This window comes from Apium graveolens, chromosome 3 (genome assembly GCF_009905375.1).
Source record: "Apium graveolens cultivar Ventura chromosome 3, ASM990537v1, whole genome shotgun sequence".
Lineage (NCBI taxonomy): Eukaryota > Viridiplantae > Streptophyta > Magnoliopsida > Apiales > Apiaceae > Apium > Apium graveolens.
Genome location: NC_133649.1, coordinates 83,777,623 through 83,794,695, shown reverse-complemented (window position 1 = coordinate 83,794,695; position 17,073 = coordinate 83,777,623). Strand labels below are relative to the sequence as shown.

The following is a 17,073-nucleotide window of genomic DNA, read 5'->3' as shown; positions in this document are numbered from 1 at the left end:
AAATCATCACGTATATTATTCCGATTAATTTAAAATAAATTATCTTAGTTCTGTAATAATAAATCGAATTTTGTATTGTTTAAGAATAAGAATATAATAAAGGGAAAAAAATATAAAAGAAATGGGGAGGGAAGGAAAGATTGAAAGAGCGGCGTAAAAGAGCACCTCGTACTTTTGGTTATTGTTGGTTTTGTGTATCATGAAGACTGCTTCGATCAGTTTGAGTCTGGAAATGAAGAGCTTGTTCGGCGCTACTGCTGTTACTGGAGGAGGGTCCCACTCCAACCTCTGTTATAATTATCGTACTACCAGTAGAGTTGTGTTGTGCTCAGCCAACCAGGTGGGCCCAGCTGTGATTGAGCAGACAAAACTGAGACGAATCGGGTCACTGAGTCAGGTGTCAGGCGTGTTGGGTTGTCAGTGGGGTGATGAAGGTAAAGGCAAGCTTGTTGACATCCTCGCTAATCATTTCCACATTGTCGCTCGTTGCCAGGTTATTTTTTAACTTACAACTTTTTTTTTTGTTTATATTTAGGATTTTTTTTTTACTCTTTACTTGTTTGAACAAGTGTCTTTATGGATATGTTGATGATTTTGATGATCTCGTATCCTGACACTGTTTAGTACTATTATTCACTGTTTTCGTAATGTTAAACGTGGATTCGTATAAATTGAATTATATGCTATTTTTAGGAGCGTGACAAGTATTCGAATCATTAACTAGGGTTTTGGAGAAATTCAAATGAGTTTTTTTAGCCGAGTAGCTCCCTTAATTTTTACTTGTTCCTATGTCCCCTGCCATAATTAGGTCTACCTACTAATGAGTGGTTGAATTAGAATGAGGAATGTGGTTACTTGTGCGAGTCCTTTTATGAATATGCAAAATCCGGAATTTCTTTAAGTTACCACCCTCGAGTTTTTTATGGGCAACCCACTTATATATAGTGTTTAAGGAATTACTTCAATTAACTGAAATACTATTTGCACATGCATAAACTGCTTATTTTTCCATCCTACCTTGAGTCTGGAAATATCTAGTGTGTTTTTAGTTTTTTGGCTTCTTGGGTGCCGTAAGTAGCCATTTTGGTTATTACGCGAAGCTTCCTTCCGGGCATGTATGTTTCTTAGAGAGTTGTCTCAGGGAAACCTACATTTGATATAGGCAGCTTGATTTTTGTTATTGGAGTTCTGTTAACTTTATTGCTAATGCTGTTATAGGGTGGAGCTAATGCTGGCCACACTATCTATAATGCTGAGGGAAAGAAGTTTGCCCTACACCTTGTTCCATCAGGAATTCTGAATGAAGATACTATGTGTGTTGTCGGTAACGGTGTTGTGGTTCATCTACCCGGACTGTTTAAAGAAATTGATGGTCTTGAAGCTAGTGGAGTTTCCTGCAAAGGAAGGATCCTAGTATCTGACCGAGCTCACCTGATTATTTGATTTTCATCAACTTGTGGATGGCCTTAGAGAAGCGGAACTAGATAAATCCTTCATTGGTACTACCAAGAGAGGCATCGGCCCTTGCTACTCTAGCAAGGTTATCCGTAATGGAATAAGGGTAGGTGACTTGAGGCACATGGATACATTTCCTCAGAAACTAGATCTCTTACTTGCGGATGCAGCCTCAAGATTTGAAGGTTTTAAGTATACCCCTGAGATGCTTAAGGAAGAAGTTGAACGATATAAGAATTTTGCAGAAAGGTTGGAGCCATACATTACTGATACAGTGCATTTTATTAATAAGGCTATCTCTGAGAAGAAGAATATTTTGGTAGAAGGTGGTCAGGCAACCATGTTGGATATTGACTTCGGGACTTACCCTTTCGTTACGTCGTCCAGTCCATCTGCTGGTGGAATCTGCACTGGGCTTGGTGTTGCACCTAGGGTCCTTGGTGATATTGTCGGAGTGGTAAGTGTGACAATAGCATTATCTTTGTTGCTGTTTTCGATTTAAAATTTAAAGAAATAGTAGAAATTGTAATTTGTCTATTAGTGAGTTTTGGGAGTAATATTCTACCAGCAGAAATAAAGGGGTTAGCCAATTGGTTCCCCGCTTCTCTGATGGTTTTTGCTTGTGAACTCGTCAGAGCCCAATCTTGGCAACGTGGTTGTGCAAAGTAGTAACATTTTTTTCTTGCTGATTTTAAATCACAGTCTATAGGTGCTTTTCTGTTAGCTTCAGTTTGTGGTACTTGAAATATGACGACGCTACTTATAGTTATTCTTTAATTCTACTGAAAAGGGAGTCTGAAGCACTAGACTTAAAATATGATTCTTTTGCTTGTAAAAAGTCATTTTTAATTATGATAGAAACATGCAGTGGCTTTTAAGCCATGGTTACCTGCCTACTATATATCCTAACTGGTGTTTGGGTGCAGGTTAAAGCTTACACTACAAGAGTCGGATCCGGTCCTTTTCCTACAGAAATATTGGGTAAAGGTGGGGATCTTCTTAGGTATGCTGGGCAGGAGTTTGGCACGACGACAGGCCGTCCTCGTCAGTTGTGGCTGGCTTGATGTAGTTGCACTTAAATATTGCTGCCAGATTAATGGTTTTTCTTCTCTGAATCTCACTAAACTTGATGTCTTGTCGGATCTCCATGAAATTGAATTGGGCGTTTCATATAAATATGTTGATGGAACTCCAATCGAATCATTCCCAGGAGATCTAAGTGTTCTTGAACAAGTAAAGGCAAGTCGAATTTCCATTTTCTGTCTCCATAAATTTTGAATGGATGCTATGTTGTGATTGTATAATTGCATATTTGGTAGTACAATGCATTAAGAGACCTAAATTTACTGATACAATCCAAAACTTGTTATGACGTCTCATTTCAAATGTGTTTTTTTATCATTGTTAATCTTTCGCTTTCTGCCCATGGAAGAGAGATTATTCAAGAACTTGGGCATGTTGCGGGACTTTGACAAGTCTCAATTTCTGAAAACGTGTATTAATTGCTTGTTGCGTTATGCATATTATGGCAATAGCATACTTGTTAGTTGTTCCTGTATGGTATTTCCAATAACTTGAAAGAAATCTGCCGAGCTTGGACTTAAAAGTCAGTCCCTATTTCCTACTATCTCTCGTATTCTGAGATTACTTGTTAATACTCTCAATGTTTTATCATATTGCATAATTTCGATAGCCAGTACTAGCCTCCAGGGGTTTCACTGCTTTATTGTAAAAAAAAAATTTTGCCTTACTACTCTAAGATTGATACTGACAGTATCACGTCTGAAGGAAAGTAAAAAATAGAAGTAAAGGGAGGGAGATAAGAGACTATAGTAGTAGATCTGATAGATTATTGGTAAAAGATGATGAAAGATTTGTGAAGGTGAGTGGAATGAGCAAACACATGAGAAGGAACAAGTTGTAAAAATCCATGAAAGGCAAATAACTGTAACATACATATTATGATTTTTTTTTGTCAGGTATTATGATTTAAATGTTAATCAAATGAAGTAACAAATTCATCTTATGTGCTATTTATTTCCATTTTTCCAACTGAACATATTAAAATTTACTGCTTTAAAGCTGTTTGCAATATACAGCCCGATTGATCCATCTTGTTTTACATTTCAATACCTTATATTCATGAAGGATTCCCTGTTACCAAAACTAATTATTTCCTATATCAAACCGAATGAGTCATCTTGATAGTGTATCTCTTTTTTGTAATGAAGCCCGATATGACTGTATTTTGCCTGACTAAGCTGTACTTGTTCCATCCTACCTGCATAGTCTATCATGCTGAAGCTACAGCTCCTGGTGTATCACTATGCTGAAAGACTTGTGTTTTTGTTGATTGTTTATTTATACTTTTGTCCTCAGGTTGAATATGAAAAAATGCCTGGCTGGCAATCTGATATTTCTTCCATCAGAAACTACTCTGATCTGCCAAAGGCTGCACGTGACTACGTGGAAAGAATAGAAGAGCTTGTTGGTGTACCCGTTCATTACATAGGTATAGGGCCTGGACGCGATGCCCTTATATACAAATGAGAATTTCTTCTGTAGTGTGTACCTTAAGGGGTAAATGTGCTAGCTGAAGCTCATTAAAGCCCCAAACCTTTGAAATAGTTATTTTTTGCGGAAGAATTAGTCTGAAGTTAAGGAAGCTGCTTTTGGAGTTTCATGTAAGTTAATTGTTGTAAACTCTATCTGAGGTTTTGATCATAAAAACGTCTTGGACAAGAGATGGATGCTGTGTGGACTGCATAGAAAGCTTTTATTTGCACTTTGCAGTAACAGCCCTCCGTGATGAGTCCTCATATTAGAGTATCACGAGCAGATGGAGGAAGATTTTTAGTTTCTATAGCTCTGATTATAGATTTGAAAGTCTCATCAACTTGACATTGAATAATCAGTTTTCAGTTCTGATGCCCAGAATTTTCAAAGTAAATATTTCAGTGTTAAGAGACTGAAGTGGCTTGTTATGCCGAGGTTTAATAATTGGTCGAACCATTTCCGTGAGGTCTATTGATTTATATTTATTTTTTTTGAAGATATAATGTTGAGTTTTGAGCTTTTCTCTATCATATTTCCCAGAATATTTGTCCAAGATATTACCATTTGAAGTGCCAATCTCTAAAATTTCCTTCAATGCAAATTTCTTTTATCTTGTTCAAATTTACCAAAATTATAATTGAAATAATAATTAGAGAAAAATGTCCATAAGTACGTATTTAGGCGGAGTAAAAGGAGTATGTATTGTATTTTAATATCAAAATTTATAATTTTTAAATCAAGTGTTGCAATTACCCATTGCGTATTTACATTAAAAATACTTTGTATTACGTAATTAAGAGTATCAACCCCTAATAATTATTTTCTTATATTTTTTCAATCTGAATTTACATCTTTAAAGAGAAATTAAAGGCATTTTATAATAATTTAATATTATGATGTCCTATCTTCAACCTTGTTGAAATCATTTATAGATTCAAATTGGTTAAATAGTGTGGGGAGAGAGAGAGTCTGAAGTTTGAAGGACGAAAGGCGATGGAGAGAGGTGGAAGAAACGGGAAGAAATCATCATCGTGTTCAAAAAGCATGACAATTGATGAGTTCGTTTCCAGGATGACCCCTTTACTGGATATGGAAAAGGTTTGTCTTCTCCTGTCCTCTTTCATATATTACACCAATAATTAGTCTGTCCTGATTCTACTTAAAAAAACAGTTTAAACTTTAACTATCTGTTTCTAATTATTATCCACCTCACATTACGCTCTTCTGGAATATAATGATATGGTTTATGTATTATTTATTCTTCATTATCATCATCTTTAGGAAGCTGAGATTTGTGCTTCCATCAACACCGGTGCCACTAGGAATTTGGACATTGCTCAAAACAGGGGTTCCACTATGCTCAATTTGAAATGTGTTGATGCTCAGGTGCGTGCTTGCTCCTCCGCTTTTTAACCCCCCCCCCCTCATTTCTATTCACCGTTTTCTTTTATATGCACAATTTAGGATTATGGTTCCGGTCTAAATGTATATATTTGTTTACCTCTCTATCTGCATTTGGCTGTAGCCGGGGTTGATGGGAAAAACTCTACTTGAGCTTCAATCTAATAAAGAAGACGTGCTTCCTGCTCACAAGGTGCAATTATCATATCCCCTGTGGTAATCTCTTTAAACAACAGTCTTCTTTCACTCTGCCTGTCCTCATACTCATATAGTATCCCATTATCCGATTATAGCATTATTGATGAATTAGCCCTGCAGAATTTCTAAGAATGACTATTCTTTTTTCTTCTGATTTACCGGCGTTTGTAACCTGTATAATATCCAAATTATGCCTTCCCTTTTAAGGGCTTACTGAATACTTCATCTTGCAGTTTGGGACTCATGATGTTGTCATTCTAAAACCTAATAAAGCAGATTTGGGGTCTCCTTCTCTTGGGCAAGGTGTAGTTTACCGTCTAAAGGTAATCTTGGCTAGGGTAAGATTTGTTTATGGCCGCAGTTATCGTCATTATTTGTGATTAAGGTTTTCTTGTTCAACAGGACTCGTCAATCACTGTTGCTTTTGATGATGTCCCAGAGGAAGGTTTAAATAGTCCTCTACGGCTTGAGAAAGTGGCCAATGAGGTAACTGTAGAGCATTCTTTGTTTGTCTATCAGTGACTTTTCTTTATTTAATTTAGTATATTTTGTTATGAATAATCAAATACTAGAAAATAATTTGGACTTGTTGTTGTTGTACATTTTCCATTTGCTTTTGAAATGTGTAAAAACCATGTTTTTTCCTGCACAGAATACTTTGTTTTTATGTATTACCCGCAATGTCCCCAAAGGCTGTAAACATTTTTTAAAATATTTGTACATCCATAATTTCTTCAACATCATGAAAGGAAATTTGCAGGATCACTAATGTGAAGAATGTTTATAAATGTAAAGGAATGGAATACATGTTTAAATTCTACAGGTGACATACCGTCGAATGAAGGACACATTAATACAATTGAGCAAAGGTGTGCTGAAGGGACCTGCTGCAGATTTAGTTCCTGTCTTATTTGGTGAAAGACCACCAGGGGTGTCAAAACAGAAAGTTACCTTCACGCCAATCAACTCTAACCTGGATCACTCTCAGGTTTTTTAAGTTATAATTGTCCTCTTTAGCCGTCAAATTCTTAATAGTTTGTCAATGAAGTTTTAGTAATGTCATTACTTCACAGGAAGTTATCCGCTGAATACCATGACTAGTGATGTCACTGAAATATAAAAATGTACTTAGAAGGTACTTAATAGTGTTTGTTACCACCATCTTTCATATTGCTATATTTTTTCTCTGGAAATGAGGGTTTGCAGTTTCCCTTATGCAGCTGTAGCGGAACGTGAATGTTAGAATTGCGATCTTAATCACTACTGTTAACTTTGCTGAATTATTTACCTATGACCTACTCAATGTCAGGGACTGAAGATTGACTTGACTTGCTTAAATAGGTCATAGTAATGAAGTAGTAGTATAAACCAATAATTAATGATCCAGCTGACTAGCTGTCCTGACATTCGATAACTGGACTCTGGTTATATTGGAGTTTATATTGCAAGACTAGTTGACTGGAAAATTTAACAAAGTAATAGGATTGCTATTACTGCATCTTATTTTGTATTTTTTTACTAAATTAGTGTATGTTATGGTTGAAAAACACTGCTATTACTTATTTACTTATGTTATTTTTTATATTTGACTAAATTGCGGTATGTTATTTTTTTAAAACACTACACACTGTAGTTTCTAGTAAGTAAAAAAAGTTACATAAAAGTTTAAAAAACAGCTTAAAGTTAGAAGTTGACAGGAAGTTTTTTTTCAATAACTTATTTTAAATTATTTAATTTTATTTATAAAATTTTATATCATTATCCACATGTACAACTTTATATTTTATAGTGATTTTTCTATTTGTAATAACTTATAATTTACATATTAACAACAAGATCATCCACACAAATAATAACTTAAATTTAAAATTTTAACTTCTGATGTATGTCAAAGTAATTTCAAGTCAGTACTCAGTAATCTAATTTTAAACACGCCAATGGGCTCTTAGTTTGTACTTATGCAGAAGTTGTTGAGCACTTGAGCGTACTTCAATAGCTTAGAAGACTTTGTATTTCCTGCATATAGAGGCATTGCCTCCTTGTTATATCCGTACTTGAACTTATAATAATATATACATACAACTTCTCTGCCCTCTCGTCCTTTCCTTATTCTACTGATCCCCGCATTTTGTATTTATGTTTTCTCCGTAATTGTGAGAGTTATCTAATCTTGAGTGATTAATGTTGATACTTCATATGCCTAAAGAGTAACACATTATATCAGTTTGATACACACAAACACAGCAATATGTATACGTTATATATGTTCATTTGTGCGTGCGTGCGTGCGTGTGTGTGTGTATATATATAGAGAGACAGAGAGAGATTAAGGTTCTAGAGAGAACCCTCTTAAAAAGGGAACGAGAGAACCTTTCATATAAAACAAGATTCTAAATATGTTTTAGCTTATTTTAAGAAATAATTATTTATTAATATTATAATAGTCATTATATAAATTTTAAAATCAAGATATGTAATCAAAATTCATGAGATTTAAAAATAGATTCTTATAATTATGAGATTCAAAAGTAGATTCTAAACTTTTTTTCATGATTTTTTGAAATTTTTAAACAAATTGTTGTTTGTAATTAACTTAATGGAAGCACTATGAAAATTTAAAAAAAAACATTTACACCTTTTTTGAATTTTAAAATTAATTTTTAAAAAAGGTTCTCTCGTTCCCTTTTTAAGGAGGTTCTCTCTTGAGCGTTGGCATATATATATATATATATATATATGCCTAATTGCAGTCACACTCAATCTATTGCACATCTGTGCTCTTTATTGTTTTTTATTTCACTGAAGTGTGTTATTGTTAAAATTGAAGAAAAGTGCCATTTCAAAGGCACTCTCATCCAAGGATCTCTTTTTGCTACATGGGCCTCCTGGAACTGGAAAAACCACAACCGTGGTTGAAATAATCTTGCAAGAGGTCAAACGTGGATCAAAGATTCTTGCTTGTGCTGCTTCAAATATCGCTGTTGATAATATTGTTGAACGGCTGGTTCCTCACAGGTATGTTTCTTCTATTGAAGAATGTAGATCAATCGGTAGTTCTGAGAAATTTACATGGGCTGCCTTCATAAAGTTTCCAGCTAAGATATAGTGCAAGAGTGTATCAAATCTGGTGTTGTAGTTTTAGTTATCCATGAGCCCATGATGTTACAATTTTAAATTGTTTCTAGAAGATGGCGGAGTTTCATAATTAGAATCTCTTATGTTTTGTGCTTAGTTTTGCAAGAAAACCCATAACAACCGAAAGTTATCACCTGTGCTTTTTGAAGGCCTTTAAAACATTCTATTAATCTGAAATCCATAAAGTCATGGACATATCTTGATTTGGACAACTGTTGTCAACTTAAACTACTCGGTGAATTAAGTACGAAACTGTGAGTAATAAGATATCATCAGCTACTATGTGTTCTTTGTGCTTTATTATATATGAAATGAAATGCACAACTACAGTCTGTTGTGGACATTGTGTTTCAGTTTAAGTCCATCGCGAGGGTGTTTTCTTCTCTGAAAGTTGACATTTTTTGATTTTCAAGCTTTTTTATTTTATAGTTGGCTATAATTTTATAAAAAAATGTTTATGTATCTGAATTACGTGAAGATGTTGGGCCCCAATCTTATTTGCAGCTACATATGTACGATTTTGCATGAATAACTGCTGTGGCAAGATTGTTGGAAATAGCTTAATATAGTCATCATAAGTCTACCTACTGATTTCTTTACTTTTTAGCTATTGAGCCATGACTTACTATCTTCTGTTATGGATCGTTAAACAGAGTAAAGCTAGTGAGGTTAGGCCATCCTGCACGTCTTCTACCCCAAGTACTGAATAGTGCTTTGGATGCACAGGTAACTAATACCAATATGTTTCCCTCGTTTACTTACCAAAGTTGGCATGTAATACTTATTTTTTAATCAATTAATGATGTGCTTGATCATTTATATCCATCCTTTTTTGCTTCCCACCCCTCTCCATATCTTGTAGCCTGTAGGGTATAACATGATTAAAACTGAGGCAGAACTTGTTTTTTAAGGTATTAAGGTACTTGTCAGAATATTTTCAAAAATCAGTTCACATCCTTATTGTTTTCTTCAGCAAATTTCAGAAAAATTTGTTGAACCAGTTACTTGGTTCACTGTTTTCCAGTTGCGTAGTACACATTTGATCGGCTGTTTTAGAATATCAAAGAAGCTTTAATATTCGCAAGTCTTGACTTGTCTTCTTGCCTTCTTGGTATATTGTTTCGTGTACAAATGTATATGTTTGTCAGCATTTTGTGTTTAAAAGTAAAACATGCTTTTCTCTTACAGTATTTTTTGCTATCTATATTGTTATCTCATGAATGAATTTAACTGCATATAATTCTGTTAGGACCTGTCCAGGCCCGCTCTTTGGATATATATATAAAAAGAAACGAATTCTTTTATTGACGCACACACAACTAGGTGGTATTCGAGAGACCACCCACTCTCCACAAACTCTCATAAGTCAATCTTATTTCTTCCTCCTCAAACATATAAATGGCTTCCCTATTTATAACCCCAATCTCAACTCACAATCCCTAAATTAAAGCTAAAATATTATTATTCCCACCAAATCCTCCCTTTGAAATCCATAACTGATGCACACACTAATTATTCAGATTCGTAACTGACTTAATATTTATTCTATTTATTATGTTTCCTAACATTACCCACCGCCCAAACTTGAACCTTGTCCTCAAGGTTCAAATGAGAAAATTGTCTCATTCTTTCTTTTTCCTTTTCTTTCTAATCCAGAACCCCTGCCTCTCCGCCAATAATTTTCTAAATTCCTCCCAGTTACAAGAAGGCCGCTGATATTCCCCGCAATAGTCCAAGAACAAAAGATCATTTCTCAAGTATACTACAGCCGACCATACCTTCTTAGTTGGTGTTGAGAGGTTTACTAATTCAAAATAGCTGTCAAAATAACTTTCAGCCTTCAACGACCCACCTTCAAGTTTTAAGCCTTCGAATATTTCAAGTCTTTGTGATAAAGAGTACATGGATGAGCTTGGAGGCGATGAGACATCAAACAAACAAGTCTCTTGTTCTTTGTTGTTGCCACTATTAGAATTTAATGGAGTCTGCCCTAAAACCTCCAATACTGGTGGTTGCTGATGAGACCTTTCATCTTCTTGAAGTTTTCCAAAATCAATTTTTTTGAAAATCTGATTTAAGTTCTCTATCATTCGCTTTTACTCCCTTCAGCTTCTCCTCAGTTTCGTGGACCGACTTCTGGGCCTGTTCCAAGCCTTGCGAATCCTCACGAGCAGACGAAAATGGTCCAGTAGTCTTGCGACTATAGTTGTCCATTTTTGCAAGTATAGCAACCATACCTTCTTTGAGGAAATAAATGTCATTTTGAAACTTTTCAATATCCAACTTCAAAAATTTTGCTTGCATCTTTACAAAAAAAATTTCCTGGAAGTCGTCGATTCGATTTTCAACTTATTTTGCAGTTGTCGTTGCCCCAAGAACAGAGGTGCTTTGATACCACTGTTAGGACCTGTCCAGGCCCGCTCTTTGGATATATATATAAAAAGAAACGAATTCTTTTATTGACGCACACACAACTAGGTGGTATTCGAGAGACCACCCACTCTCCACAAACTCTCATAAGTCAATCTTATTTCTTCCTCCTCAAACATATAAATGGCTTCCCTATTTATAACCCCAATCTCAACTCACAATCCCTAAATTAAAGCTAAAATATTATTATTCCCACCAAATCCTCCCTTTGAAATCCATAACTGATGCACACACTAATTATTCAGATTCGTAACTGACTTAATATTTATTCTATTTATTATGTTTCCTAACATTACCCACCGCCCAAACTTGAACCTTGTCCTCAAGGTTCAAATGAGAAAATTGTCTCATTCTTTCTTTTTCCTTTTCTTTCTAATCCAGAACCCCTGCCTCTCCGCCAATAATTTTCTAAATTCCTCCCAGTTACAAGAAGGCCGCTGATATTCCCCGCAATAGTCCAAGAACAAAAGATCATTTCTCAAGTATACTACAGCCGACCATACCTTCTTAGTTGGTGTTGAGAGGTTTACTAATTCAAAATAGCTGTCAAAATAACTTTCAGCCTTCAACGACCCACCTTCAAGTTTTAAGCCTTCGAATATTTCAAGTCTTTGTGATAAAGAGTACATGGATGAGCTTGGAGGCGATGAGACATCAAACAAACAAGTCTCTTGTTCTTTGTTGTTGCCACTATTAGAATTTAATGGAGTCTGCCCTAAAACCTCCAATACTGGTGGTTGCTGATGAGACCTTTCATCTTCTTGAAGTTTTCCAAAATCAATTTTTTTGAAAATCTGATTTAAGTTCTCTATCATTCGCTTTTACTCCCTTCAGCTTCTCCTCAGTTTTGTGGACCGACTTCTGGGCCTGTTCCAAGCCTTGCGAATCCTCACGAGCAGACGAAAATGGTCCAGTAGTCTTGCGACTATAATTGTCCATTTTTGCAAGTATAGCAACCATACCTTCTTTGAGGAAATAAATGTCATTTTGAAACTTTTCAATATCCAACTTCAAAAATTTTGCTTGCATCTTTACAAAAAAAATTTCCTGGAAGTCGTCGATTCGATTTTCAACTTATTTTGCAGTTGTCGTTGCCCCAAGAACAGAGGTGCTTTGATACCACTGTTAGGACCTGTCCAGGCCCGCTCTTTGGATATATATATAAAAAGAAACGAATTCTTTTATTGACGCACACACAACTAGGTGGTATTCGAGAGACCACCCACTCTCCACAAACTCGCATAAGTCAATCTTATTTCTTCCTCCTCAAACATATAAATGGCTTCCCTATTTATAACCCCAATCTCAACTCACAATCCCTAAATTAAAGCTAAAATATTATTATTCCCACCAAATCCTCCCTTTGAAATCCATAACTGATGCACACACTAATTATTCAGATTCGTAACTGACTTAATATTTATTCAATTTATTATGTTTCCTAACAAATTGGTTCTTTAGGTACTACGTGGGGATAACAGTGCTCTAGCGAAGGATATCCGCAAAGAAATGAAGGTGCAGAACTGAAGTTACATATTTAGCTAGTGCTTGGATGTTACTTTTTATTTTTTCCATATAATCATCTAGTCTTCTCAAATGAACTTATTCAGACACTAAATGCAAAGTTGCTGAAAGCAAAGGATAGAAACACAAGGAGGGACATCCGAAAAGAGCTAAACATGCTTTCCCGCGAAGAGCGCAAGAGGCAGCAACTAGCGGTCACAGATGTAATCAAAGACGCAGATGTGATTTTGACAACACTGACTGGTGCGTCAACCCGGAAGCTGGATAGTACTTCATTTGATCTGGTCATAATTGATGAAGCTGCTCAGGCTCTAGAAATAGCATGTTGGATAGCTCTACTGAAGGTAGTGCTTTAAGAACAGGACCATATTACTTGCATGAAGGCATCGTCTTAATGAACCAAGAATTATACATGAATATCTCCCTCCCTCCCTCCCTCTCCCTCTCTATATATAAATTTGCGGTCTGTGCAACAATCAACTAGCTCCTTATATTCTTAGTCCCCTCAAACTTTTTGTTGCTTCAAAGTTTTACTGTTACTGCATCTTGAGTTTTACTAGGAGAGATTGGAATCCAAATCTTTTAGCGTATCAAACACAAAATTATAGAACATAATATTGACTTCACTGTAGGGTTCAAGATGTGTACTTGCTGGAGATCACCTCCAGCTTCCCCCAACCATCCAGAGTGTTGAAGCTGAGAAAAAGGGACTAGGGAAAACTCTTTTTGAACGCCTTGCAGAGCTTTATGGAGATGATACCACATCAATGCTCACCATTCAGTACCGCATGCACGAGCTTATCATGAAATGGTCATCTAAAGAGCTATATGACAATAAGGTGTGCTTGTTATGCTTGACAAATTTTTGTTAACAATATCTTACCAAAGGAGACTTGAGAATCTTGTACTCCAGTTGCATTTTATTGAAGTATAAGGTGTATTTTTGCATGTACTGTTTACGTATTTCCCCCAAAATTATAACATTAGAAAGGTAGTATTCTAAATCGATTTTGCGTAATACTTTTCCTTGTAATTGTACAGATTGAAGCCCATTCAACTGTTGCCGCACATATGTTATATGACCTTGAAGATGCGAAGAAAACATCATCAACTGAATCAACTTTACTTCTCATAGACATAGCTGGGTACGTGAAAGTATTTTTTTGTAGAACCCCTCCAATAGGAAGTTTAAAGATAAATAAATTCTTAATTTAATCTTTAGTATAAAGTTAATAACTAAAATAGAATAAAATCTAAAGAAAACATTAAATGAATGTAGTAATGTTTTCTGTCAAAATATCACTTTTTACTCGAAGCTGTAAGAGTGAGAGGGGCCCCATGTAACGCAGAACATTCTGGAAGAGCCATCAGTTTTTCTACATGTAACTATAATTGAACATTTTGATAAATAAATTCGATTGAAAGATGGGAATTGTCTATTTGCGCTTCTGCCCTTTAAAGACTGATCTGCAAATTTTTATTTCAATCAAAACTTTAGTTGTGATATGGAAGAAAAGAAAGATGAAGAAGAAAGCACACTAAATGAGGGGGAAGCTGATGTTGCCATTGCCCATGCAAAAAGACTTGTTCAAAGTGGAGTCCGAGCTACTGATATTGGAATAATCACCCCATACGCAGCTCAGGTACTTTGATTATCCTGGTCTGATGGTAGGTGTTCTGGTCATGAATTCAATGCCACTTATAAGATGCATAATAGGTGTTTCTTCTATTAAACTGTCCTGATCTTTCTTTAATAATTGCAACTGATTGCTAAATTGGGTGTAGGTTGTTTTATTGAGAATGTTGAGAGGCAACGACGACAAGCTAAAAGATATTGAAATTTCAACAGTTGATGGTTTCCAGGGCAGGGAAAAAGAAGCCATTATTATTTCGATGGTTCGGTCAAACTCCAAGAAAGAGGTATGCTTCACCTACTATAACAATTCAATTATGCCAGGATCTCAAATTTCCGAAATAATTAGGTTGTCGTTTGGCAAGCAGATCATAACTTACGAGTAAACATGTTACAGGTGGGGTTTCTAAGTGACCGTAGGCGAATGAACGTCGCTGTGACTCGAGCAAGGCGACAGTGTTCACTTATTTGTGATACAGAGACGGTAAGCAGTGACAAGTTTTTGAAGCGATTAATCGAATATTTTGAGGAGCATGGTGAATATATGAGTGCTTCAGAATATGGAAGTTGATTAGCAAGAAATATTTGATCACGCCTTATGCTTTTATATAGTCATTATAGATCCATTGGCTGCAACTACTTGGTTATGCTTCAACTGTAGGGAAATACTAAAGAAATTTATTTTTAGTGCTCTGAAAGAACAAACTACTTCATTATGTAATACATAGGTGTTTTACTAATTAATTAGGAAAGTCTTGCATTTTATATCATACTAATCATATACTGGGTTATATAGAGTGATTTTATTATGTTGCTATGTTCGTAATGAAATAATAGTGCTGCATTAAGTTGAATCTTACAGTGTTCCAAAATTTTTGGTTAATCGAAGATTAGTGATAAAACACGTCAAAATCATTTAAAAAAATGCAGAAATAGTGAAGAGAAGTATGATGCGGAACTCTGTGCCTGAAAGAAGTAACCAAGGTAAATGAATTTCATTAAAATTCAACGTCAAGTTATAAACCTATAAACAACATTAAGCATTAAGCAAAAGTCATCACCGACGACTATGAGATAACTTTTGTCACTAGCTAGGATGATTCCGGTCACCCTTATTCGATTGATTACTATTCAATCACTTGTCTAGTTGCATCATCTCAATCCGTAACAACTAGAAAATTAAACATGCTTTAAACATACTATATTTGGCAACACAGCTGTTGTGTTGCAAAACTGCAACTTATATCCGCCGCGCCTGCCTCTGGCCAAACAATTCAATACCAATATACCATTACAGCTCAGGGAAGGACTGATCTGAATCAAAACACCGGAATGTCCATACAATATTGCACTATTAGACCTGCGGATGATCTGTCTAGGAACGATGCAACTACACAGCACACACACGTATCCGGGGAGGCCTTGGAAAGAGTATTCTAGGACAATTTACATGCAAACATTATGTAATAACACTGAGCAGATGAATAGGCCAACATTCGAGCTCAAAACGATAATTCAGTTGGGGCATGCTTCAGTGTGTTTCTGTATGTCGTAGGACTGCTTGTATTTTTGTGAATCTATGATAGCCGGTGTCATCACAACAATCATATACAAACGACAAATTAGAGTAACAACTACTTTTTCAAACGAATTTAAATCTAAATATTTTGTTTTAAGTGTTTACAAGTACAAGCAAAAATTGACAGATACAAATAATAAAACTACATCACAACTATACTTATGGCCTCAAAAAATGTATAATTTAAAAGTAGTCAGAACTCCAAAACAAAGAGAGCCGAGTTCTGTCCAAATCGAGCTGATTTTTATTTTTTTTGAACTGAATCGAGTTGAGCTGAATTTTATTTGAAAATGAGCCGAGTTGTGGAGTTTAATAGCCAAACGAAAAGTGATGTTCAAGATCGGCTCGTTAATAACAAAGTCGAACACGAGCTTGCTCACCAATAATCGAGTTGGGTCAAACTTGAACCGAGTTCGAACATAGTCGAATTGTTCATTAATAATTCACGTATATTTTTGTTGAAAAATATAAGATCATGTTAGAATTTTTCTCTACCATATTAAGATTTTAGTGTGACGGGTTACTTAACATGATATCGGAACTTGGTTTAGGCTCGTGTTCAAGTCCTCCCACCCCCATTTGTTTAACTTAATTATTTGTGTTGGTATTGATATATTGGTATTGATATTTGTTATGTATGTTATCGGGTCAATCGACACGTTAAGTATTGTATAATTGAGGGGAGTGTTGAAATATATAAGATCATGTTGGAGTATTTCTTAACCATCTAAAGGTTTTAGTGCGACTAATTACTTTACAATTTTTTACTCAACCAACCTTAAAGTATATAAGTTACATTCATATCAAATATAAGTCTTAATCTTGTAATTATCGGGAAATGTTATTTTCAGAACAATTTTTTTTCATTTTCAGAGCAAATAAAGAGTGAAAATACAAAACTACCCCCGCATTCACGATAAACATAAGATTGATGTAAGGACAATTTAGCAATTTCACACTATTTTGCTCTTTAAATAAAAAAATTACTCCGGATTTTCTTGATGATATACATAAACTCATACTCTATACTTATTTCATAATCTTATATCATTTTCTTTCACGTCGAGTTTTAGAAATATATCAATTTTATCTTAAATTATAGAGGCATTCATAACTTTAGAAATCGTATATTATTTTTTAAATTATCAGTGTCGAAATTTTA

At 35.1% G+C, this 17,073-nt stretch overlaps 1 protein-coding gene and 1 pseudogene across 1 annotated transcript; both read left to right on the top strand.

The window, feature by feature from the left end:
* The first annotated feature begins 97 nt into the window (after positions 1-97).
* Positions 98-4,421, top strand: LOC141712541 (adenylosuccinate synthetase, chloroplastic-like; annotated as a pseudogene).
* Positions 4,422-4,932: 511 nt separating this feature from the next.
* Positions 4,933-15,141, top strand: LOC141712539 (uncharacterized). The gene is made up of 15 exons (XM_074515512.1): positions 4,933-5,109; positions 5,293-5,397; positions 5,537-5,605; positions 5,844-5,933; positions 6,013-6,096; positions 6,434-6,598; positions 8,438-8,625; positions 9,399-9,471; positions 12,637-12,690; positions 12,786-13,043; positions 13,332-13,538; positions 13,741-13,844; positions 14,198-14,342; positions 14,485-14,619; positions 14,730-15,141. The coding sequence occupies exons 1-15, from the start codon at positions 5,005-5,007 to the stop codon at positions 14,901-14,903; spliced, it is 1,956 nt and encodes a 651-aa protein (XP_074371613.1). The 5' UTR covers positions 4,933-5,004; the 3' UTR covers positions 14,904-15,141.
* The last annotated feature ends 1,932 nt before the right edge of the window (positions 15,142-17,073 follow it).